Source organism: Dendropsophus ebraccatus, chromosome 3 (genome assembly GCF_027789765.1).
Source record: "Dendropsophus ebraccatus isolate aDenEbr1 chromosome 3, aDenEbr1.pat, whole genome shotgun sequence".
NCBI classification, from domain to species: Eukaryota; Metazoa; Chordata; class Amphibia; order Anura; family Hylidae; genus Dendropsophus; species Dendropsophus ebraccatus.
Genome location: NC_091456.1, coordinates 118157241 through 118184329, shown reverse-complemented (window position 1 = coordinate 118184329; position 27089 = coordinate 118157241). Strand labels below are relative to the sequence as shown.

General features: G+C 45.5%; 1 protein-coding gene across 3 annotated transcripts in view; it reads right to left on the bottom strand.

The window, feature by feature from the left end:
* The window catches only part of LOC138785996 (lysine-specific demethylase 4B-like), a 326968-nt gene that overhangs the window by 233923 nt on the left and 65956 nt on the right, over window positions 1-27089 (bottom strand). For 2 of the 3 annotated variants that reach the window (XM_069962570.1, XM_069962569.1), the window contains exon 2: window positions 26452-26624. The exons of the other annotated variant lie outside the window; for it this stretch is intronic. In XM_069962570.1, coding sequence (XP_069818671.1) covers window positions 26452-26592 — 141 coding nt within the window. In that variant the 5' untranslated portion in view covers window positions 26593-26624. The remainder of the gene's footprint in view (window positions 1-26451; window positions 26625-27089) is intronic. 3 annotated transcript variants of the gene reach the window in all.

The following is a 27089-nucleotide window of genomic DNA, read 5'->3' as shown; positions in this document are numbered from 1 at the left end:
TGGCGATTTTGTTTCAATAATTTTTTTTTAAAAAGGAACTCACTGAGCAACAACACAAGGCTGGGCCATTTACTCTATAGTCATTATTATTATTTGTCATTATTAGGGGGTCTCAGAAGAGACCTGGACGTGTATAACCAGGTGTACATCCATACCTGTAAATACATATCCTGTATTGTGTACATAGCTGTATATACCTGTATATACATGTCCCATAAAGTGAACCTAGCTGTATACCTGTATGTACACGTCCCGTAGTATGTACATGGCTGTATACCTGTATATACACGTCCTGTAGTGTGTACATAGTATGTACATACGACAGGACGTTTATTTACAGGTATACAGCCATGTACACACTACAGCTGTAGGAGCAATGCAGACTAGGAAAGCTGGGTGACAACCCCTGTAGGAGCAGTCCTCTCGCTCTCACTGGAGAAAATATTCCCCCTCAGATGTGTCATCTGTTTTTATACCGCAAAGTCCCAGGTTGGTATATCCAACAAGCTGCAACATATTGAAGCGTATGTACTGCATTAAAATCTATTATGATCAGGTACTGCTATAAGACAGACCTTCCCATATAAACACACACACTGAGGCTATGTTCACATTGGTGTCACAGTCCATTATCACTTCCAGAAATAAAATATGGAACCCAACAGCCCCCCTGTCTGTCATTGGGGTTCACCAGGTGCAGGTGGTGGTCATGTGTGGCTGGATCCTGCACTGTTCTCAACAAAAACTTGGACACAGGTGTGAACAGAGCAATAAAGTGACAGTACAATAAAGTGACCAGATCACAAGGGGTCCAATCCTATGTAAACAAAGCTCCAGCTAATTGTCACTGCTATATAGCCAGTAGGCCGTGTGATAGCTTCACACTAGGGCTGGACGATATGGCCAAAAAATAAAATCTTGAATTTTTATTTTATTTTATATTTTTCTAAATTTAAATCTCAATTTTTTTTCCTTTTTGCTAAATAAACAGAACATTTTTCTCCCTGCAGTGTCAGATGACATTTTAGACAACAACTGTATTGCTTCCCAGTGTACCAGTGCTCCCTCTGTGCCCCGATGTAGTAGACAAGCCCCCTTTGTGCCTCCTTCATAAGTAGGTTTGCCAAATATGTGCCACTCTGTGCCCCCATATAGTATAGGAGATCTTTGTGCTTCCATCTAGGTAGGGTGTAGTAGTGGAGGTATAGTGGATAAGGGTTGTAATATTACAGGTATAGATGAGGGGTGTAGTAGTAGTACAGGTATAGTTAAGGGGTTTAGTAGTAGTACAAGTACAGATGAGGGGTGTAGTAGTAGTAGAGGTAAAGATGAGGGGTTTAGTAGTAGTACAGATATAGATGAGTGTTGTAGTAGTACAGGTACAGATGAGGGGTGAAGTAGTACAGGTATAGTTGAGGGGCAGACTGGCAGGCGCTCACACTGATCAGCTGTTTGAAGGGCTTGCAGCCTTTTTAAACAGCTGATCAGCAAGTGAGCTGACATGCTCACCCCCACCATACTGATACTTGTGGCCTATCCTGAGGATATATTATTATTTTTTAAAGACTGGATAACCACTTTAGGCCACAATCTCACATGCATGCAAATGCATCCTAATCCCAAAAACATTTTGCAACTGCTGGAGAATGCCAGTGGCTAGGTTTCAAGCACATGTGTTTGCATGCATGTGGGAATGTGGCCTTAAAAGGGGTTGGCTATCTTATAGCTGTTTTTACATAAAATAGCATTGCTAAAATTATTGGATTTACTGCCTCTGTGCTGTATAATAAAACTTTACCCCTGCTGTTCTTCATTATAGCGGCCAGCTAGACAGCTTTCCTCTGCCTCTCCACAGCGGTGCAATGCATCCAGAAAACAGGCACAGTTATGCACTGTTTCAGCTGTTGGGGTATGCTGAGGGCAGTAGTTATGCACTGTTTCAGCTGTTGGGGTATGCTGAGGGCAGTAGTTATGCACTGTTTCAGCTGGTGGAGTATGCTGAGGGCAGTAGTTATGCACTGTTTCAGCTGTTGGGTATGCTGGGGGCAGTAGTTATGCACTGTTTCAGCTGTTGGGTATGCTGGGGGCAGTAGTGTTGCACTGTTTCAGCTGTTGGGTATGCTGGGGGCAGTAATGATGCACTGTTTCAACTGTTGGGTATGCTGGGGGCAGTAGTGATGCACTGTTTCAACTGTTGGGTATGCTGGGGGCAGTAGTTATGCACTGTTTCAGCTGTTGGGGTATGATGGGAGTAGTAGACAGAGGAGAGAGAAGACTTACAGCAGGGGCAAAGGATACTGGAGGCTGCAGGAATTGCTGAGGAGGAGGAGGGAGGAGGGGGCACACGGCCTGGCAGAGTTCACAGGTCACCACACAGAACGCCACAGCTGACTGATTTCTGTCCTAATGACCTGTCCATTACACCGATCAGCAGGCTGCAATGTCGGGGGCTGCAGCGACCTCCTCACACACCCTACTTCCCTGTCAGTGTGATGAAGTGAATCCCACCGCATTATCACTGATCTCCGCACCTGCAGACTTCTGAGTCCCGGCCTCCGCCACCTCACAGCCGCGCTGATCCTCACAGGCACATCTCCTCCTCCGCTCTCTGCATTGTGCATCCCTAGTCACCACTGCCCCAATCACAGGAACTCAGCTGTCTGCCGGCTTCAGCAGCTAGAGACCGCCCGTCCTGTACCTCACCTTGCCCTGCCGCCGCCCTCCATCTCGCCCCGCCACTCGTCCTCAGTGATTTTTTTGTGAAAATCGAATTTACGATTTTCACAAAAATTCAAATCGATTCTCAAATTCTGCCCTACTTCACACCCCTCTATCCTCAGCCTCTGGCACCCCCGCAGTGGCACTGAGGGACCTCTTTCTATAACTGCGCGCAGCCCCCTCCCCAGCATCAGCAGGCCACCTGTTGGTGTCAGTGCTCGGTTCAACACCGGTCCCCGCATCACACCTCAAGGCAAGGGAACGCCGCCCAGGACCCCCAGTACTGCATGCTGTATCTAAAAGATTGTATATAGAAGATGCTGTGAGACCGGGAAGCTCAGTGTGAGAGCGGCAGGAAGGGGAGTATGATCTGTCAGTGTCCTGGGGCGGGCGGGTAAAAATACCGCAGATACCGTCCTGGTGAAGTTGAGGTCGGTTAACCAACGCCAGGGACGGTATCAGTGTTTTCACGGCACAACTTCACAAGGTGAGCAAGATTATACCATTAATCTTCTCACCTATATGTAGTGCTGTACATATTGCACTAGGAAGCATCCTTCGTGTTTACTTTTTTAGTAGCCATTTCTGAGGCATCCGCATATTGTTTGTCGTGATTATAGCTACTAAGTCCCAGCAGAGGTAAGGGTCTATGTGCCGCTATCTATTAATAGTGAGCACTTTAAGCACCTAATGTGATAGTAGAAGTGGAAGATGACTAAGGGCCCTATTACAAGAAGCGATAATCTGCCAAATTAGGCCGATTGGCAGATTGTTGTCTTTATTACACAGAGCAATAATCAGAGATTAAAACAATCATCGGGCCTTGCTGCTACTCTTTAAGATATAGATAGATACTGTATTTTCCGGCGTATAAGACAAATTTTTAACCCTGAAAAATCTTAGAAGTCAGGGGTCGTCTTATCCGCCGGGTATAGTCGCCTCATATGGTGGGGGAGCTCAAAAATGGCCCCATCCCCACCCATCTACTCACCTGTGACCCATTCCTGGCAGCCACGAGTCTCCAGTCCAGTTACCGGCACAGGTAGTGCGACGCTCAATGCCTGTGGTGGAGGTCTGCAAAGCTCTCCCGGGCAGCCTAGTGTCTGATCGGAGAATCTCCGAGACGCTCAGCTGCATCGTTCGAGGTACCTGAAAGCCTCTGTCATACTACCGAAGCTCTCCTGGCAGCCAAGCATTTCCAAGCTTCTCCGATCAGACACTTGGCTGCCCGGGAGAGCTTCAGGGACCTCCGGCGCACGCATTGTGCGCCACACTGTCTGCACCAGGAACGGGACAGAAGACGCGCGGCTGCCAGGAACGGGTCACAGGTGAGTAGATTTTTTTCTTTAGCTGCACTTAACCCCTGCCTGACCACACCAGGGCTCAAGCTAGTAAACCCCTGCTGCGGTCAGGCAGAGGTTAACATTTCCCAGCGTACAAGGCGAACCCCTGACAATCTTCTTAAAAGTCAGGGGTCGTCTTATACACTGGAAAATACGGTATATCTTTTATGCAAATATTTTATATGTAATGGTGTGTAGACATGTACAGAAATTTGGTGGCAAACAAAGTCCGTAATGGATTTAAAAAAAGAGGAAAAATCTTAGTCTTTCTTGTATGACCTGTTCTCTATTCATAGTTTGTTATCCAGCGTTAGGAAAAAAAATCCACTTTCTTCCAGACACAACACAACTTTTATTCTTCAGTTCAGGTGTGGTTTGCAATTAAGCTCCATCCACTTCAATGGAACCGAGTTGCAAACCCCACCAAAACTGGACACAAGAGTGGTGTGGTCTCTGGAAGAAAGTGGTCATGTTTTTCTAACACTGGATAAACTTTGTAACGGAGAGGTCCAGAGAAAATAAGAATTTTTAAGCTGGCAGGGGAACATAATAAACAAGCAGTGTTTATCTCCCCCTGTACCTGTAAGACGAGAATCATGTGTCCTCTGTCTCTGCAGTGGGCGGGGTTAGCAATTTAAACACGGCCCACTTCAGAGATGGAGGACACATGGTCCACTGACATCTCTGTTCTGGGATAGTCGGTGGCCTGTGTCAACCATAACACAACAATGGCCCCCTGTCATAACTAAAATTACTGCACGCCTTATTTACAACCACAAGGGAACCGCAGGGATAATGCAGCCGAATGGGCAATTTACTTGTGTGTATGGCATGCCTCACTGTGCATGCCTCACTGCACCCGGCCCCACGGTATCACAGGAGGAAGGGTGGCTCCAGGTCCAGGCTGTATAGCTTCTCCTTGTGTAAAGATTGGGAAGGAGGGGGAGCAGCCCCAAACAACAGATAACAGCAGCAACCAAGGAACAGCAAGAACAACAGAGAAAAGCCTCAGCGGAACGCACCCCATTTGTATCCCCCTGCTCAGCATGTCATATGGCACAAGGTGTGCCAGGAGATGTAGTTTTCCGACCAGCACCATCTTCAATGATATAGAATAACTTCTAAAGGAGAAATGAAGACATCGAGGGGAGCGGGAGAAGTAACAATATACTTGGGGTTCCAGTAATTAACCCCTTCAGGACCGATCCTGAAAACTCCTTGAGGCCCATTATTTAAATCTGACCTGTTTCACTATATAGCTATGTAATATTATAATTAATCCATGCGATTCTCTGATTGTATTTTTCATGACATATTGTACTTTAGGTTACTGGTAAATTTTGTTCAATATCCATACAATTTTTTTTTGTGAAAAATGTCCACGTTTAACCCTTTAAGGACATGGCCCATTTTCGTTTTTACGTTTTCGGTTTTTCCTCCTTGTGTTTAAAAGGTCATAGCACTTGCATTTTTCCACCTAGAAACCCACATGACCCCTTATTTTTTGCGTCACTAATTGTACTTTGCAATTACAGGCTGAATTTTTGCATAAAGTACACTGCGAAACCAGAAAAAAATTCGAAGTGTGGTGAAATTGAAAAAAAAAACGCATTTCTTTTATTTGGGGGAAATGTGTTTTTACGCCATTCACCCTGGGGTAAAACTGACTTGTTATGCATGTTCCTCAAGTCGTTACGATTAAAACGATATATAACATGTATAACTTATATTGTATCTGATGGCCTGTAAAAAATTCAAACCGTTGTTAACCAATATACGTTCCTTAAAATCGCTCCATTCCCAGGCTTATAGCGCTTTTATCCTTTGGTCTATGGGGCTGTGCGAGGTGTCATTTTTTGCGCCATGATTTGATCTTTCTATCGGTACCTTGATTGCACATATACGTCTTTTTGATCGCTTTTTATTACATTTTTTCTGGATTTGATGCGACCAAAAATGCGCAATTTTGCACTTTGGGATTTTTTTGCGCTGACGCCGTTTACCGTACGAGATCAGGAATGTGATTAATTAATAGTTCGGGCGATTACGCACGCGGCGATAGCAAACATGTTTATTTATTTATTTATTTGTTTACTTTTATTTAAAACCTGGGAAAAGGGGGGTGATTCAGACGTTTATTAGGGGAGGGGGCTTTTTACTATTAACAACACTTTTTTTTTTTTTTTTACACATATACTAGAAGCCCCCCTGGGGGACTTCTAGTATATACACTGTGATCTCTCATTGAGATCTCTGCAGCATAGATATGCTGCAGAGATCCATGAGATTGGCACTCGTTTGCTTTCGGCTGCTGCAGCCGAAAACGAACGAGTGCCGAGCCGAGGACGGCGCCATCTTGGACGCGTCCCCGGCCGGCATCAGTAACGGAGATCGCTCCTCCGGGACAAGGTCCCGGAGGAGCGATCTCCCCCACTAGACACCAGGGAAACGTTGCCTCCGGTAATCGGAGGCAGCTGTCAACTTTGACAGCTGCCTCCGATTAGCTAATTAGCGGGCACGGCGATCAGACCGTGCCCGCTAATAGCGGCGGTCCCGGGCTACACGCGGCACCCGGGATCGCGGCCCCGCTTTGAAGTGTAAGTGAGGACATAGGACGTACCGGTACGTCCTATGTCCTTAAGAGGTTAATAATTGCACTTTTCTAACTTTGAATTTTCTGCTGATTTAATAATGTGATTTTGTGGCAATTTTATTGCCAGCGTCATTTACGTTTTATTTATTATTACATTGGGGGCTATGGGGATTATGTGTGTTTTTTTTATTTTTATTTATCTGTTTTATTTATTTTTGTGTTTTTTTTTATACTTTTACTTTATTTTACTGGCCTACCATGGGGGCTTCACTATCTGACTGCCTGATGGCAGGCATATTACATTGCAATACTAAATTGCATTGCAATGTAATATGCCTGTCATAGGCACTACTGATCAGATTCAACTACAGGGGCTGATCAGGCTCAGCGCTAAGGCTATGACACTGGTTGCCTTTAGGAGGCCTCCGGCTGTCATAGCAACCACCGGCCTGTGCGATAGCTCCACACAGCCCCAATGATTATAAGAGGGGGAATTCTTCCTGTGTTGTGTCCTACAGATGCTGTGATTGCACTGATCACCGCATCTATAGGGTTAACTGCCACAATTTGAGCTCAGGTCGTACAGTTAGACACACAGTTACATCACTGGTCGTAGATGGGTTAACCCCTTAGGGACCAAGCCTATTTGAGCCTTAATGACCAGGCTCATTTTTCAAAATCTGACCTGTCTCACTTTATGCGCTTATAGCTCAGTGATGCTTTAACGTATGCTAGCGATTCTGAGATTGTTTTTTTGTAACATATGGTACTTTATATTAGTGGCAAAATTTGGTCACTATCTTTTGTGTTTTTTGTGAAAAACATAAAAATATGATGAAAAATTTGCACTTTGCAAACTTTGAAATTCTCTACGTCTAAAAAAAGAAAGTCGTATCACATAAATTAGTTACTAGGTCACATTACCAATATGTCCTCTTTATTCTGGCATAATTTCGTAAACATATTTTACTTTTCTTGGGTGTTACGGGGCTTAGAAATGTATCAGCAAATTATCAATTTTTCATGAAATTTCCAAAACTAATTTCTTTAGGGACCAGTTCTTTTTTTAAGTGTGTTTGGGAGGCTTGTATACTTGAGACCCCCATAAATTACCCCATTTTGGAAACTACACACCCTAAGGAATTAATCTAGGGGTATAATGAGCATTTTAACCCTACAGGGGCTGGAGGAAAGTATTCATAATTAGGCCGGAAAAGAAATGGAAAATAGAAATTTTCTAATAATATGTTCGTTCAGATTAAAGTATCTTATTTTCACAAGCAACAGGAGAGAAAAAGCACCCCAAAATTTGTAACGCAGGTCCTCCTGAGTACAATGGTACCCCATATGGGGGCGTAAACCACTGTATGGGCACACAGTGCGGCTCAGAAGGGAAGGAGCGCCAATTAGCATTTTCAGTGCAGATTTTGCTGAACAAGTTTTCAGGCGCCAGGTGCGTTTGCAGTGCCCCTGTAGTGTCAGCAGAGTGAAACATCCCCATAAGTCACCCCATTTTGGAAAGTGCACCCCTCAAAGAATACGTCTTGGGGTGCAGTGAGAATTTTGACCCCACAGGTATTAGAGGAAAGTATTCAAAATTAGACAGTAAAAATGAAAAACTAGAATTTTTCCAATAATATGTTTGTTTAGTTTGAAATTTCTCAATTTCACAAGGAACAGGAGAGAAAAGGCACGCCAAAATCTGTAACGCAGGTTCTTTAGAGTACAATGGTACCACATATGTGAGCATAAACCACTCTATGGGCACACAGCAGGGCTCAGAAGGAAGGGAGCGCCAATTAGCATTTTCAGTGCAGATTTTGCTGAACAATTTTCAGAGCGCCAGGTGCGTTTGCAGAGCCCCTGTAGTGTCGGCAGAAGAGAAACCCCCCAAAAGTCACCCCATTTTGGACAGTGCACCCCTCAAAGAAATCATCTTGGGGTGCAGTGAGCATTTTGACCCCACAGGTATTAGAAGAAAGGATTCAAAATTAGAAAGTAAAAATGGAAAAAAATTAATTTTTTCAATAATATGTTTGTTTAGTTTGAAATTTCTCAAATTCACGAGAAACAGGAGAGAAAATGCACTGCAAAATTTGTGAAGCAGGTTCTCCTGAGTACAACGGTACCTCATATGTGGGCATAAACCACTGTATGGGCACACAGCAGGGCTCAGAAGAAAAGGAGCGCCAATTAGCATTTTCAGTGCAGATTTTGCTTAACAAGTTTCCGAGCGCCAGGTGCATTTGCAGAGCCCCTGTAGTGTCCGCAGAAGAGAAACCCCCCAAAAGTCACCCCATTTTGGAAAGTGCACCCCTCAAAGAAGTCATCTTGGGGTGCAGTGAGCATTTTGACCCCACAGGTATTAGAGGAAAGTATTCAAAATTAGACAGTAAAAATGAAAAACTAGAATTTTTCCAATAATATGTTTGTTTAGTTTGAAATTTCTCAATTTCACAAGGAACAGGAGAGAAAAGGCACGCCAAAATCTGTAACGCAGGTTCTTTAGAGTACAATGGTACCACATATGTGAGCATAAACCACTCTATGGGCACACAGCAGGGCTCAGAAGGAAGGGAGCGCCAATTAGCATTTTCAGTGCAGATTTTGCTGAACAATTTTCAGAGCGCCAGGTGCGTTTGCAGAGCCCCTGTAGTGTCCGCAGAAGAGAAACCCCCCAAAAGTCACCCCATTTTGGACAGTGCACCCCTCAAAGAAATCATCTTGGGGTGCAGTGAGCATTTTGACCCCACAGGTATTAGAAGAAAGGATTCAAAATTAGAAAGTAAAAATGGAAAAAAATTAATTTTTTCAATAATATGTTTGTTTAGTTTGAAATTTCTCAAATTCACGAGAAACAGGAGAGAAAATGCACTGCAAAATTTGTGAAGCAGGTTCTCCTGAGTACAACGGTACCTCATATGTGGGCATAAACCACTGTATGGGCACACAGCAGGGCTCAGAAGAAAAGGAGCGCCAATTAGCATTTTCAGTGCAGATTTTGCTTAACAAGTTTCCGAGCGCCAGGTGCATTTGCAGAGCCCCTGTAGTGTCCGCAGAAGAGAAACCCCCCAAAAGTCACCCCATTTTGGAAAGTGCACCCCTCAAAGAAGTCATCTTGGGGTGCAGTGAGCATTTTGACCCCACAGGTATTAGAGGAAAGTATTCAAAATTAGACAGTAAAAATGAAAAACTAGAATTTTTCCAATAATATGTTTGTGTAGTTTGAAATTTCTCAACTTCACAAGGAAAGGGAGAGAAAGCGCACCCCAAAATCTGTAACGCAGGTTCTCCTGAATAAAATGGTACCCCATATGTGGGCATAAACCACTGTATGGGCACACAGCAGGGCTCAGAACGGAAGGAGTGCCAATTAGCATTTGCAGTGCAGATTTTTCTGAAGAAGTTTCTGAGCACCGGGTGCGTTTGCAGCGCCCCTGTAGTGTCCGCAGAAGAGAAACCCCCCCAAAAGTCACCCCATTTTGGAAAGGGCACCCCTCAAAGAAGTCATCTTGGGGTGCAGTGAGCATTTTGACCCCACAGGTATTAAAAGAAAGGATTAAAAATTAGAAAGTAAAAATGAAAAAAAATGAATTTTTTTCAATAATATGTTTGTTTAATAGTAATATTATTACTGGGTCCTACATATCAGTCGCATTGTTATGGGGGGATCTGATCTGTGAATCAATTGCTGACCAAGGTTTTATCCAGAGCCTATGGGGGCAATGTGATCCTGTCCTGATTAAGGGGAGATTCACACATACAGAGTTCATAGCAAAATCCACTGCAATACTGTGTGCTGTTATGGCCTATGGCTCTGCATTCACCCTGAGGATTTTCATTCCGCTGCAAGAATGTAGCCACTGTCTATTTACCTAATTAGATGCTGAGCCGGGAGCAAGAGAAGCAGGTAGTAGTGCGGGCAGGTAAGTATGTTCTGTTCTGCGCCTGGCAGCTAATAAGGTAAATAGGCAGCGGCTACATTCTCGCAGCAGAATGAAAATCCACAAGGAGAATGCAGAGCCATAGGCCATAACAGACTCCAAACATACATAGGGCCATAAGCCCAAAAGGGCCCCCTCTATCTTATAGCGTCCCCTCCTGTTAAGGGGGTTGCCAATAGTATGGAGTAATCTTAAAATTTAACTTTTAATGGTGAACATTAATAACTCCAAAAATATATGTGATACTTAAAAACACAGCGACTAGTAGTAACTATTCAGTATTTACTGTATATAGATTTTAGCATACACTCTGTGGGTAGCCTATTGTATCCTCAACATTCACAGCTGATGTCAACAGCGATAGTAACCCAGCTAGTCTGGGGTGACTGTGGGGCCCGTAGGCCACCTGGGGTCACTACCCAATATCGCTATTGAACTCAGACGCGTACAATAGAGGCTAGAGCTCACCCAACAGAGACCATGTTTTGAGCTAGTGCCATATGTCACTACAGTTAAAATACTGACACACTCTGCCCCCGCGACTAGTTTCGCCCTAACACGGGCGTCTTCAGGCACAGGGTAAGTGGCGGTGTGTCCTGGGTGAGCTAGCTGTTTTATGTTGTCAGTTCGCTACGTCATGGGGAAGGTGTGCCGATATTCGACCAATCGTACGTCTGTACGTCATCCACTGGGCGGGCAATACGATCTTACATCAATTAGGATTCTACTTAGTATATTTATTGTGTGTATCAGTATATAGTCCTCCACGTGACAACAAAAGTCGGGCCACAACTAAGCTATGTAATTGCGCAAACAAAGCGATCACTGCTAGATATTATAATATATACGTATACCTGTGTGGTTACTACTGGCACTTTGATCTCTCTTTGTTTACAAACAGTGCCCCGCCTCCGGTACACACGTGGATGCAATTCAGTGAGCGCTGTTGATACAAGTGCGCATGTGTGAGTACTAGAACGTAACTGTCCCTTGTATCCAATTCCTACGCTTACGTACTCTCCGGGCATTTTGCGCAAATGGAGTAGTACATGCGGAGAAGCTATAGTGCCCTGAGGCTCGTGCTCCATACAGTGCTTATATGACAATACAGATATAGGATATCTTATACTATCAATCATATACTGTACATGTGCACCCAGATAGTACAGGCACCAGCTGCCAGTTTAAATCGGTGGTTTGATGAGCTCTAATCTGGGTCACACTGTCGCAATACACGGGACCCCATGTCCTATCTTTTTCTTAATCAGATAATTTTTATTAAAAGTTTTTCCATTGTCAGACATACAACTTTGCACAAGAAACAAAAAACAAAACACTCTAAGACATTGCCAAGAATAGGAGAAAAAGAACAAGCCAAGATTCTGTATGACCTCACGCAGGAGGCAGCAGCAATAGAATCAATATAGATACACAACCGTATATGTAGCACTATACTGCATCCAAACCTTACATGAGTATTGTATAAAAACCATTGCAAAGGACAGACCTGAAATAAAATAAAGCTATCGCACTACTGCTTCCTAGGCCTTCATGATGAGACTCTACATATTTGCACATGACACCCACCTTTGTACAGGCAAATTAAGGTAAGATATTACTAGGAGGGAGTGGTGGTAGCCTGCAACTCTGCAACAGCGCCCTAGATGGGAGACCCGGGGTATCCACCCATCTTCCCCAAAAGGACACTTCCTTTTAATATACACTGCACGTTCCAATCTCAAGGTATTATTCATTTTTTGCAAATACTCTTGCTTGGTAGGTGGGACACGTTGTATCCAATGGGCAGCTATAACCTTGCTCTGCACCGCTAGGAGAGTGTGCTCATTCGCATCCGGGAACTCCAAGATCCCCAGTATACATGCCCTGGGATCAAAAGAAAGGCTCACCGAGTAAGCCCTTCTCACGATCTCCACAACCCCCTTCCAGAAGTCCTCCAATTGTGTACACCCCCACAGCATATGCAATAAGTTTGCCTCCTCAGCACCACATCGGGGCAATTAGGTTACGGCCAGGAGCCTATCCTATGAAGGAGAATTCTATACCCTGTGGAGGAGATACAACTGTGAGAGACGCTGTGCCTCACTCAGAGATACCTTAGTAGTAAGTTCAAATACATCATTCCATTGATCATCTGAGATGTCTCCCACATCCGCCTCCCATTTCTCTTTGATAGACAGAGGGTGCTTTTGAAGGTGCTCACACAATAGATCTGCATATATTGTCGATATAAGACCCCTGGCCGAGTTGTCAGTGGAGATATATGCTAGGGAGTTATGGGAGGGGGTAGTCATTGGTCCAGTGCGTTCTTGGGCCGCGTACGCATGGCGTACCTGGAGGTTTCGGTAGAACTGTGTGTTAGGGACATTATAAGTCTCCCGAATATGATCAAAGGGTACAAAATTATCCTCTTGTCTTAGCTGATGCAGATATACTATACCCCGCCTCTCCCATGGGGAGAATCCTTCCAATCTAAAAAAACTCAGGTAGTTTTGGATTCCGCCACAGTGGGGTATAAATTGTGAATCGTAACGCCCAACAGGGCCTTGGCCTTATTCCACGCCCGTACCATTAAGGCCAGTGTAGGGGCCTCTCTCCCACCCCATTTTGTGACCCCCGCCTCCAATGCCATAATAGGCAAACTATGGCCACTAGCCCAGGTCACCAGCCGCCCCGCTTGTCCCATGGATTGCAGCAGTCCCCAACCCCTAATCTGCTGTAGTTGGGAAGCAAGGAAATATATGTACGGATTAGGCAAGGCCAACCCTCCCGCCTCTTTACTCCTCTGCAGGGTTTCTAGTTTGACTCGCGCCGCCCGCTTTCGCCACACTAGCTCTCTAAATAAGCATTGTATTTTGTGAAAAACACTCTGAGGGATCCACACTGGGGAGTTGTGAATGATATACAATAGCTGTGGCATTAAGATCATCTTAAGTAGATTACCCCAACCTATGACTGAGAGCGGGAGTTTGCACCATATGTCAATTTTAGTACGGAACTTGAGCAGCAATGGGGGTCATGTTGACCTTCAGGAAGTCCCTAGCATCTGGCGTTATCATGATACCGAGGTACCTAAAGGATGTGACTACTTGTAAGCCTGACCAGGCCAATTGTGCAGTGTCTGGAAGCGGGTGCAAGGGCATGACAACTGATTTAGACCTGTTTATTAAAAGGCCAGAGTTACGGCCAAACTCCTCAATAAGTGACATAATCATTGGTAGTGACCTGTTAACATCATGCACGTATAGTAGGAGGTCATCAGCGTATAAGGATACACGTTCCTCCCATGTTCCCCTACGGAAACCTTCAAAGTCTGAAGTAGACCGTAACAAGCATGCCAAGGGCTCTATTGTGAGTGCGAAAAGGAGGGGCGACAGGGGGCAACACTGCCTAGTGCCCCTCCCCAACGCAAACCCACCTGATATCCCACCATTTGCCCTCACTCTGGCCCGAGGTTGGGAATAAAGGAGCTGCACCCATCCCAGGTATCCTGGTCCAAACCCCATTTTCCGCATGACCGCCCATAGGAAGGCCCACTCGACGCTATCGAAGGCCCTGGCAGCGTCGAGTGAGACCACCGCCAGGCAGCCCCCCTCCCCCGCCCCCAGCTGGATATTCATATACAGTCTACGGAGGTTCAGTGCTGTTGAGCGATCTGGCATAAAGCCACATTGGTCTGGGTGGATCAGTAATGTGATGACGCGTTTGAGGCGGTCCGCCAACACCCGTGCGAGGAGCTTGACATCATTATTTATTATTTACTATTTTTAGTACGTGTTCGCTATAGGCTGTTTGGGCCTCCTCCCAGTTGGCCTTATTGCTGGGGGACGGATCTGTCACCATTGCATTTTCAGTATCCCCGACTCTACTCTGAAGCACCGTGGTGAGTTTCCTGGACTTAGTTTTATGTGCACTGATTTTTTGAATATAAACTCCCCTAATGTATGCTTTCATAGTCTCCCACACACAGAGTGTCGAGGCTGAGCTAGTATTTACATCAAAAAATTCCCGGATGGCCACATCTATAGAGGTATCTATGTCCACGAGTTGCAACCAAAACGGGTGCAGCCTCCAGGGCAGGATCTCGTCTCCCCCCCCGTACCCCCATATTGAAACACACATGCAGCGGGGATTGGTCTGACACACTCCTTGGTAAATATCGTATATCAGATACATACGTCAAGAGGGTGGGTGAGCCTACAGCCATGTCGATCCGGGACAGGGAGTGGTGCGACCCAGAGTAGCAAGAAAACTGTTGATGATCAGGATGGCGGACTCGCCAAAGGTCGCAAAAACCGCACTCCCCTAGCAGGCGCGACAGGGCGGTCGGCTGGGATGTACCCTGCGTACTTGTGGACGCCAATCTGTCTAGAGGAATAGATAGTACAGTATTAAAATCACCGATCAGCAATACCGGCACAGAAGGTAACGATGCAATATGGGTAAGGATACATTTAAGCACCTCCATTTTAAAAGGTGGCGGTATATAAAGGGCTACCAATATCAGTTGTACATTATACAGGGAGCAGTGCAGACACACAAATCGTCCTTCGCTATCTATCTTAGAGACGTGGCACACAAAGGGAATGCTACGGTGTACCAGCACACTGACTCCCCTGGCATGTGTGGAGTATGTAGAATGAAATCTCAGAAAGACAGACTATAGCAGGCTGGAGAGGGTGGAGTGAGGAGAAGATGGCGCATCTCTTAGTTGCATCCCTTAAGCCCCGTACATTTCAGGCCACAACAGACACTGCAGCTACGGAGGGTGCCATTGCATACAAAGATGTGTATGTGTCAGCAATACTGGTGCGAGAGAAAAAGTGAGGCAGAAAAAATACTCCCCGTGCAGGACTCTAAGCTCACCAAACTCCCCTTCCCCAAACCACCCGCACAGGTCAAGATGATATGCTGACGTTCACATTCCCGTGACCAGAAGTCATAACCAAAACGGTTAGGCACATATACTTGGGCAGGAAGACGTTGTCATGTCTCCGGACAATTCACCACCAATCCGCAAACTCAGTCATTCTGCCTCAGCGCTCTTTCATTATTGTCCATCCATTGCAGGGCAGCTTTAGGCGATTCAAAAATGTGAGTAGTGCCCAAGGCTACCACACGAAGTTTGGCTGGATATATAGTAGAGTAGGGAACTTGTAGGGATCGTAGGCGTCTGCGAATGTCAGTAAACTGAGAGCTTTTCTTCTGAACTTCAGCGGAAAAGTCTGGGTAAATGGAGACCCTGGACCCGTTGATGGATAGAGTGTCATTATCTCTAGCCAGGCGTAGTATTGCATCACTGTCTCTGAAATGCAGAAGGCGCATGATCACTGGTCGGGGAGCTCCCCCTGGTGGTGGAGGACGAGAGGGCACCCTGTGTGCTCTTTCAATGGCAAAAAGATGTGAAAGGTTGTTAGTTCCTATTTTGTCCTTTAGCCAGCTTTCAAAGAAGACCACTGCATCCTTCCCCTCTGCCCTTTCAGGGATTCCTAAAAGTCTCAGATTATTGCACCTCAGTCTGTTCTCTAAATCGTCCGATTTGTTGATCAGCAGGGACACATTATGAACTACCCTCTTTAAATCACGTTTCACTGGAGGGAGCTGGTCCTCCATCTCACTGATCCGACCCTCGACCTCACCAATGCGTTCATTTACTTTTCTCATGACTTGTCGGATGAGGTTAATATCTTCCTTCAGACCTCCAATATGTGCATGCAAGGAGGCACTGCTCTGTGTTAGGGCTGCATATACATCTTTTATGGTGGGATCATCTGTAGGCTGTGCTGTGTTCTCAGATCCCCCTTGTGCACAACCATGTGAGTGGCTACTGTGTGTCGGCTCCCGGTCTCCAGGATTTCTCCTCTTATTCTCCTCCACACAGTCAGCCTCCCGCTCCCTCACATCGGTACCTGTCTCGTACTCTGAGGGATCGTTATCCTCCTCTATAGAGCTTGTCTCCCAGGCTGTTGAGAAGCGGGCAAACCTCTGTGGCCACGGCATGCTCTCCTTCCCGCGCTGCGCTCCCTCAGTGCCATGTTGGATCTGCGGCGTAGCAGGGCCGCCGGGTTTATCCTCCGCGATCTTCTGCGACGTGCGCACCATCTCGCTCCCTCTCACTCAGGAGTTACTCGGGCACACGGTAGGTCCCCTGGTGTGGTTTTTGTGGGGTTTCGGCCACGGGAAGGATGACTGGATGGATCACTGTGCGGGGAGCTCGGGCTCCACACGTCCTCCTACATCGGCAGTCAGGCCACGCCCCCCCATGTCCTCTCTACTTATGTAAATATTACATCAATGTGTTCCAGACCCATGTTCTCTACAGGTGCCGTCACACACACAGAACAGCGTATGTGTAGGGGCTGCAGTCCCAAAGAACTCATGCTCACGACCCATCTAGTATAGTACAGTACAGTAGTAAGACATATCTCTAGTTATCTGACTCAGTATTGTCAGGACTCAATTATATTGTCAGATTATATCACTCTTTCAGTGACTCCATCACCACCGGGTACCAAGGAATCTCACGTCCTCTCCACACAGGTAAGTAAAGCTCAAATGTGCTGTAAATAATATCTCAAGATGAATGTACAGACTTTTATTCTATTTCGGTTTTAGTGGGTCCAATCTGAACCACCCAGGCACATCGTAGATCCCCAGAAAGGGCTCTCCCCAACTCCATACAGGTAAGTTGCTATCACAGACCATAACTAATAACAGCATAGCCCTAACATATCTAGAGAAGATGTAAAATAAAGTAGACATAAGAAAAGCTGACAGTCAAATTAGCGACATCAAGTATTATAAGAATGCTGCGAAAGAGAAACCTTCATTTAGGCCCTTAGGGCTCAATGTAGAAAGTCTAAATATCCATTTAGCTTCCTCACGCAGAAACTTATCTATATCTCCCTTCCGTTCACCAAATCTCGTGTGGCAAATGCCCAAAAAACGTAAGTGTTCCCATGCACCTGCATGCTCACATCTAATGTGACGTGCTATTGGGGTCTCCTGTCCTGTACGAATTGCACTTAAATGTTTGGATATTCTCCTCCTGAATTCCTGTAATGTTTTTCCTACATACAATTTACCACATTCGCATTGTATATAGTAAATGATGTTTTTAGTTCTACATGTTATTCTTTGTCTAAACTGATATATTTTTCCATCCACTGGGTTAGTAAACTCCGTGGTTGGGGGTAATAGTTGACAGAAGGAGCAATTTCCACATGAAAACGAGCCACACTCATTCTGTATAGTGGACTCCTGTCTCAATGTGTGGGGTTGATGGCTGTGCACCAAGAGGTCCTTCAAATTCGGGCCCCTGTGAAAGGTTATCGCCGGACGTGGTCCCATGGCTTCTCTAATGTCCTCATCCATAATCAGCAGTCTCCAATGTCTTTGTAGGATACATCTCACAGCTTCACTTTGTACGTCATATGTACCTATACATCGTATTTGGGAGTCAATATTGCTCCCCATTTTGTCACTCTCACATAGCAGTGTATTCCGATCGCTTTCGCATGCCCGTTTGTAATCTTTTTTTTAAGAGGCTTGTTGGGATATCCTCGTTCACGGAATCTACGTTGGAGGTTGTCACATTCTCTTTTTAAATCTGACATATTGGAACAATTTCGTTTGGCCCTTAGGTATTGTCTGATAGGGATACTTCTCCGCAGAGGTATCGGGTGCCAGCTTTCCCAGTGAAGGAGACTGTTGGTCGATGTGGGCTTACGAAAGATGTCAGTTTGAACAGTCAAGTCATCATCTATCCTAATGGTTAGGTCCAGAAAGTTGATACACTTCTCCTGAAACTCCGAGGTGAATAGCATCCCTATCTCATTAGTATTCAGGATATTCACAAATTCATCAAATGTCTCCCTCTCACCATCCCACAGGATAAGGAGATCGTCTATAAAACGTCCCCAAAATAAAATGTGATCAGTGTAGAAATTCATATTGTCACTAAAAACAAAAAGCGCCTCCCACTACCCTAAAAATAAATTTGCATAAGTGGGTGCACACGTGCTCCCCATTGCTGTACCTTTTGTTTGGTGATAGAATGTGCCCTGAAACAGAAAAAAATTGCCAAGGTGAATTTATTGTGTGCATTATAATGTGTCCCTCTTGTGTTAAGGAAATGAGAAACGGCGCGAATTCCCTAATCTTGCCTAATATTTGTATATAAGGACTCTACATCCAAACTAGCTAGTTTAGTGTTACTAGTGACAGTGATACCAGTGAGCTTACCATAACAGTACACATAGGCCATAACAGTACACAGTATTGCAGCGGATTTAGCTTTGAAACATACACGTGAATCAACCCTAAGGCAATGTTTATAATGGATCGCATCCTTGGGGGTACTCGGCTGGAGCATGTTGTTGCTTGGGGGTACTTGGCTTGAAAAGGTTGAGAAACACTGCCTTAGGGTACACTTACAGATTTAGGCTGGGTTCACACACTGTATACTTCAGGCAGTATTTGGTCCTCAAGTCAGGTCCTCATAGCAACCAAAACCAGGAGTGGATTGAAAACACAGAAAGGCTCTGTTCACACAATGTTGAAATTGAGTGGACGGCCGTCATATAACGGTAAATAACTGCCATTATTTCAATATAACAGCCGTTGTTTTAAAATAACAGCAAAAATTTGCCATTAAATGACGGCCATCCACTCAATTACAACATTATGTGAACATAGCCTTTCTGTGTTTTCAATCCACTCCTGGTTTTGGTTGCTATACAGCCTCACAAATACAACCTCAAATATACATAGTGTGAACCCAGCCTTAGGCTGCGTTCACACTACGTATATTTCAGTCAGTATATGTATATTTTAGTCAGTATATTTCAGTCAGTATTGCAACCAAAACCAGGAGTGGATTAAAAACACAGAAAGAATCGGTTTACACAATGTTGAAATTGAGTGGATGGCTGCCATTTAATGGCAAATATTTGCTGTTATTTTAGAACAACGGCTGTTATATTGAAATAATGGCAGTTATTTACTGTTATATGGCGGCCATCCACTCAATTTCATCATTGTGTGAACAAATCCTTTCTGTGTTTTTAATCCACTCCTGGTTTTGGTTGCAATACTGACTGAAATATACTGACTGAAATATACGTAGTGTGAACGCAGCCTTAGAGTATATGAGGGTAGGGACACCTGACTCCAACCCCCAGAATGCCCCCCCATCCTCAGAGTTAGTGGGATAATCGTTTGGGAACTGATCTACCCACTGCTGGATAAAGGTTATCACCTGTAACTTTTATACCAGCATCCCCGTTTCGTACCCTCATGGACCGAGCTACTGTAGCTTGCGGCACGATTCAGAAAACTCAACGAGGCCTAAGTGATCCAGTTAGACAACTGATGCAAAGGGGTGAGAGCAAGCCCTATGCCTGTGAAACTATGTTGTTTGTCAAATATAAGGACAAACACAATGTCCTTATTTTGACCACAATTCACAGGAATAGCGCCACCCCTGTCCCTGTATGTGGTACCACAAACGTGGTGAACAAACCTGATTGTGTTCTAGACTACAATCAGTATATGGGAGAAGTTGATCTCTCAGATCAAGTTCTCAAACCATATAACGCCACGATAAAAATCAGAACGTGGTATAAAAAAGTGGCCATACATCTGGTCCAAACAATGTACAACGCTTTTGTGCTGTACAGATGTGCTGGCCACCCGGGGAAATTCCTTGAATTCCAGGAAGCAGTAATAAAAGCCCTGATATTCGGCAGCCATAGAGAGGGCCCCAGCGCTTTTGGATATAAAGGACCCCGTATCGTACAGGGACAACATTTTCCAGGTGAAGTACCGCACACTGGAAAAAAAGGGGAGATCCCAGAAGAAGTGCAGAGTGTGCCATAAAAGGGGGATCAAAAAGGACACCATTTTCCAGTGTGACACCTGTCCTGATCACCCCGGCCTCTGCATAAAGGATTGATTCAAGGCGTACCACACGTCACTGGAGTTCTAAATTTTCTAAATTCTGTCCCTTATTCCTATTTCAGGGGTCACGTTGATCCAGGGATTATTCTGATCGCCATTATGGAGTCGGGAATGAATTTTTCCCCTGTGATGAGGCTACTGTCATCTGCCTTACAATGGTTTTTTGTCTTCCTCTGGATCAACACAGGTTGAATTTGATGGACACCTGTCATTTTCAACATTATAAACTAATAATTGGCCTAATACCCCCAAATAAATTAAAATTGTCCCTTTTCCCCAACTAAATAGGCATGGCTGCCATTAGAGGCTTGCCACGTTGCATTTACAAACCCTCTGTGCTTCCAGGACAGTGGAACCCCCCCCCCCCACACACAAGTGACCCCATTCTGGAAACTACACCCCTTAAGGAATCTAACAAGGGGGGCAGCGGGGATATGGCCCCTTGGTGACGGGCACATTAGTTCTGTGAAAGTGAAAACAATTTATTTTTCATCTTCACAGCACATGTTCTACATATGTTCTACAGTCACCAGTGGGGTCCATATGCTCACTGCACCCCTTGTTAGATTCCTTGAGGGTTGTAGTTTCCAGAATGGGGTCACTTGTGGGGGGTTTCTACTGTCCTGGCAACATCGGGGCTTTGTAATTGCGACCTGGCCTCCATTCTCCATTCCAGCCTCTAAATGGCGCTCTGTCCCTTTGGTGGCTTGCCCTGTGCCCATATGGCACATTATGTCCACATGTGGGGTATTTTCATACTCAGGGGAAATTACCCTACACGTTTTGCATTTATTTTCTATTAAAGCTAGACCAACATTTAGTGTAAAAAAATAATTTACATTTTTACACTAAATCATTGATCTAGTCTTTATTTTTCCATTTTCACAAGGGGTTATAAGATTTAAAAAAAAAAAAAAAAAAACACGAAATGTGTAGCGCAATTTCCCCCAAGTATGGAAATACCCCACATGTGTACACAAAGCACCATGCGGGTGCAGGGTAAGACTCCGAAGAGAGGGAGCACCATTTGGCTAGAATGGATGGTGAATGCCATGTCGCATTTACAAAGGCCCTGTGTTGCCAAGACATTGAAAACCCCCCCAGAAGTGACCCCATTCTGGAAACTGCACCCCTCAAGGAATCTAATAAGGGGTGCAGTGAGGATATGGACCCCTTGATGACGGGCACATTTGTGCTGTGAAAATGAAAAAGCCAAATTTCTCACTTTCACGTCACATTGTTCCACATTTGTGCCCGTCACCAGTGGGGTCCATATGCTCACTGCACCCCTTGTTAGATTCCTTGAGGGGTGTAGTTTCCCAGAATGGGGTCACATTGTGAATGCGACAGGACCCTTGAAATCCATTCCAGTGAAATTCAGCTTCCAAAGGGCAATTGGCCCTCCTTCCCTTTGTAGGCTGTCCCTGCGCCCGCTTGGCCCTTTATGTCCACATGTGGGGTATTTCCGTACTCGGGAGAAACTGCGCTACACGTTTTGTGTTTTTTTTTCTCCTTTTAATCCCTTTGTGAAAATGAAAAAATGAAGGCTAGAACAACATTTCAGTGTAAAAAATAAATTTTTCTTTTTTTCACGCTACATTGTTCGGAAAATCTGTGAAGCATCTGTGGGGTCCAGATGCTCACAGCACCCCTTGTTACATTCCTCGAGGGATGTAGTTTTCAAAATGGTGTCCCTTTAGGGGTGTTTTTTAGGTTTTGGCACCCCAGAGCCTCTGCCAACCTGAAGTAGTACAGTCAAAAATGACCAAATATAACGGAGGCGTTGAAATTCACTAGGCGCTCCCTTATATCTGAGGCTTGTGGTTGCGTTAAATAGCGCAAAAGGGCCACATATGGGGTATTTCTATAGACTGCAGAAACAGGGCAATCAATATTGGGGTGCATTTCTCTGGTAATAGGTTTACAATTATGCCGCCAACATAAAGTAGACATGTTGCTAATGCTATTTAATATATAATTTATGTGGCATAACCATTTTTTGTATAAGCAGAAAAGTTTCAAATTTGGAAAAATGCTTTTTTTTTTTACAATTTACAATCGACTCCAATTTACCAGAAATGTAAAGTACTATGTGTCACGAGAAAACAATCTCAGAATCAGCTGGATAGGTAAAAGCATTCCCAAGTTATAAATGAATAAAGTGGCACAGGTCATATTCATAAAATTTGCCTTGGTCCTTAAAGGGGTATTCCCCCCAAAATTATTTTTGCATTAATACGCTGCCCACCCGTAGCTTTCCATCTTTCCAATATAAAGTTATTACGGATTCTGCACAGTTTTGCTGTTATCCAGCTGCATTCACCCCCACGGATTGCATAGAATCATCAGACCTCAGTCCACTCCGACACGCTCCCTGCTCCTGGCCCCGACCCTCCGAGACGGCATCACGTGTCCTCAGTCCCAGCACAGTGAAGTGACTGAGAACACTGATGGCGTGGCTGCTGTTAGAGAGGGAGACAGTGATCAGCGCAGCTGTGACTGCATCCCTCTCTAACAGCAGCCACCCGGTCACCCCCAGCCCAGATCTCACCCCCTGTGTCCAGAGCCTCTCGGCAGCACTCACCCGCAGCACACAGCCCCCTGGCCCACAACCGACCACCCCCCCCCCCCCATATCACCCGTGGCATCCCTCACTCACCCGCAGCATAGCCTCCGCACACTCACCCGCGCCCCCCCCCCCCCCCCCCGCGGCAAGCTCCGCCCCCGCAATCGCCCGCGACTAGCTCCGCCCCCGCAATCGCCCGCGACTAGCTCCGCCCCACCCGCGACTAGCTCCGCCCCACCCGCAACTAGCTCCGCCTCCCCCGCAATCGCCCGCGACTAGCTCCGCCCCCCGCAATGACCCGCGACTAGCTCCCCCCCCCCCGCCGCAATCACCCGCGACTAGCTCCGCACCCCCCGCAATCGCCCGCGACTAGCTCCGCCCCCCATCGCCCGCAACTAGCTCGGCCCCCCCCGCAATCGCCCGCGACTAGCTCAGCTCTGCTACACCGGCGTCCCCGCCAACTCAGCTCTGCTACACCGGCGTCCCCGCCAACTCAGCTCTGCTACACCGGCGTCCCCGCCAACTCAGCTCTGCTACACCGGCGTCCCCGCCAACTCAGCTCTGCTACACCGGCGTCCCCGCCAACTCAGCTCTGCTACACCGGCGTCCCCGCCAACTCAGCTCTGCTACACCGGCGTCCCCGCCAACTCAGCTCTGCTACACCGGCGTCCCCGCCAACTCAGCTCTGCTACACCGGCGTCCCCGCCAACTCAGCTCTGCTACACCGGCGTCCCCGCCAACTCAGCTCTGCTACACCGGCGTCCCCGCCAACTCAGCTCTGCTACACCGTCGTCCCCGCCAACTCAGCTCTGCTACACCGTCGTCCCCGCCAACTCAGCTCTGCTACATCGGCGTCCCCGCCAACTCAGCTCTGCTACACTATCATCTCCTTCATTGTCTCAGCTCTGCTACTTCACCATCATCAGGCAGAAGCATTGCATGATGGGAAATGTAGTTTCCTATCTTGGATATAGACCATGTTTTAGAAAAAGTTGTAACTCAGGAACGGCAGCAGCTATAAAGATGGGAGACGGCTCAAAATACTCAGGGGGACTTGGTGAGTAAGACCAGCTAGGTTTGGGAGCATTACATTTTTACATTTTTAGCTCTTGGGGGGAATACCCCTTTAAGGCCATATTAGGCCCGAGGTTAAAGTTCTTAGTTTATTTATAACCTACAATTTACATAAACGGTGCAGAACTGTTGGGGTATATAGCGTGTAAAGGGATATATAGGGCTCCTGGTGAAGTCCCCTTAAACAAAAAAACCAAGGGCATAGATTTGCCTCCTGGGCGACCTTGGAACAAATCTCATTAACATACTGACACTTTATACCCGGGCAGTGCCGGGTACATTTTCTAGTACACTATATAAAGATCTGCACACCTGCAATAAAGTGAAAACAATACAGTACAATGTCATATAATAATAAAACAACCTGGTACTAGTAACCAGTATAATTTAACATTTTTCATAATAATGATTCATAATTTTCCTTCTTCCAAATTATATCCTTTGTGCATACCAATACAATCCAGTAACATCATGAGACCCAGTCCAGATATTCTGTTTCACTTAAGAAACCCAAAGGAGAAATCTAGACCAGGATTTGTAACAACCTGGGAACATCGTGCAGTGAGGAGCCAATGCACTACAGCACAGAAGAAAAGCACACCAGGAAGGGTGAGAGGTGGTCAACCACCACAAATCTATAATTCAATATATCATCACTGCTATAGTAACTGTGCAACTACTGCAGCATATATTAGAAATTGACAATCATTCACAAAATGCAGTGCCATGCAAACAATGTGACTATGACAATAAGTAGGAGATATACCATATTTTCCGGCGTATAAGACGACTTTTTAACCCTGAAAATTCTTAGAAGAAGTTGGGGGTTGTCTTATATGCCGGGTATGGTTGCCCCATACGATGGGGGAGCTCAAAAATGGCCGCAACCCCACTGTATGGGGCGACCACTATAAACAAAACTAACCGTTAACTCACCTGGGGCCTGTTCCATTCGTCTCAGAGTGCCTGCGCCAGGAACGGGACAGGAGACGCGCTGATGTCGAGAACAGGCCCCAGGTGAGTTAACTGTTTTTTTTTTTTAACTCAGCTGCAGTTTACCCCTTACAGCCCTGATGCGGTCAGGCAGGGGTTAACATTTTCCAGTGTATAAGACGTACCCCTGACAATCTTCTTTAAAGTCAGGGGTCGTCTTATACGTTGGAAAATACGGTATACATCATATTGTATGTTATATTTGCAACCTGCATGGGCCCTGCAGTGTTACACTACATACACAATATATCTAAGGTCTAACTCATTTATTTTTGACATTTTAAGTATATTCTAAGCATATTTTAAGCATCTTGTTTATTTACTTCATTTTATCTGTGTGAATAAATGTTGTAATAAGTACTATATACAGTTTGAATTATATAATACATTTATATATGTTTTTTTTATAAAATGGGAAAGGGGGGGGGATTTAAAGGAGTACTCCAGGCACCCCCTGTACAATCTAAAATACTCACACACTGTGTGATGGTTACTGGCTTCCTCTCTGTCCCTCGCACTTTTCTCTGTTCCTGCTGATTACATATCCTTCCTTTGTTTGGACCAGTGCCTGTGTGCTGCATATTCCTACAGTCCCCATTATGCCTTTTTACCCTGGTCTGCCTCTGTAAACCTCCCACCTCTCCCGCCCACCCACAAACCCGCCCTCCATCCCTAGCTCCTCTATTACCCGCCTCCCTCCATCTATTCCCCAGCTTGCACAGAATTGCATAATTCCTGGGCATCCCTTACCATCTGCACAGATGGAGTCCACTACACAAGCAGTAATGGTAAATACACCACAACACCCTTATTTGGGTGTCCAGTGAATGTAAACTACAGCCACCATTGTCATCTTTTAATATGCCATCATGCTGAGGGTTGTATTCGTGCAACCTGGAGTTGCACAGCTTGCAAAATTATTACCAGCGATCAGAACTCCCGCATTACACTGCAGGGGTCCCAATCGGACAGTGACAGGAGGGAAGCTCCTGTCACTGACATTTAAATGCGACTACAGGGGTTGATGGCTGCCGCGTGATCGTGGCAGTCAGTCATTAACAGTGAGCTCCTAAGCTCACTTCATAGCGCTGCCAGACCCACGCGCGTACCGGTACATCATAGGTCCTTAAGTGACAGGCTCCCATGACGTACCAGTACATCGTGGGTCCTTAAGGGGTTAAAGACTTAGTCATATGGATATGATATTGTCCATGATCTCATCACTTTAACGTAAGCACTCACCTTAGCCAGACCAGCTCTGTGTGCTCCCTGAGTTTCTATGTAAGCCATGTATTTGCCAAAATCCTGAAACTCTTCCCATGTGGGTCTAAATGTCATGATCTTACAGCCTGAATTCTGAGATGGTGTTGTTTCTGGTCCCATGATGAATTACAGAGTCTGATTCTAGAATGAATCTAAAAAAAAAAAAAAAAAAAAAAAAATTGACACTGTAAGAGCACATGAAAACTTACTTATCCATACATGAAGCCTAACTGCATTATGTTTGCATTTCGTTAAATCTGGCACAAAACACATTGCAACATGCCGCTTTATTTCTTCTGATATATGTGACATTGCACTAAAATGCACTCTTAACCTTTACAGGTGAACTTAATGTAACCTCGCCATGTAGAGGCTTGTAACTCTGTACCCTGGAACCACAATGATTTGTGATATACAAAAGTCAGAAAATTGTCAGGGTTGCCTGAACCCAAACACTTTGCATTATACTCCCAGCATCTGGAGAAAATGGATGCATATGACTGTGTCCATGTTTACCAGGAATCCCTAGGGTGGCAAACTTCTTCACCAGACATCGGAAGTTGATTGCTAAGTGTTTGGGTTCAGCCACGCAGCCGAACCTGGACAATTATCTGATG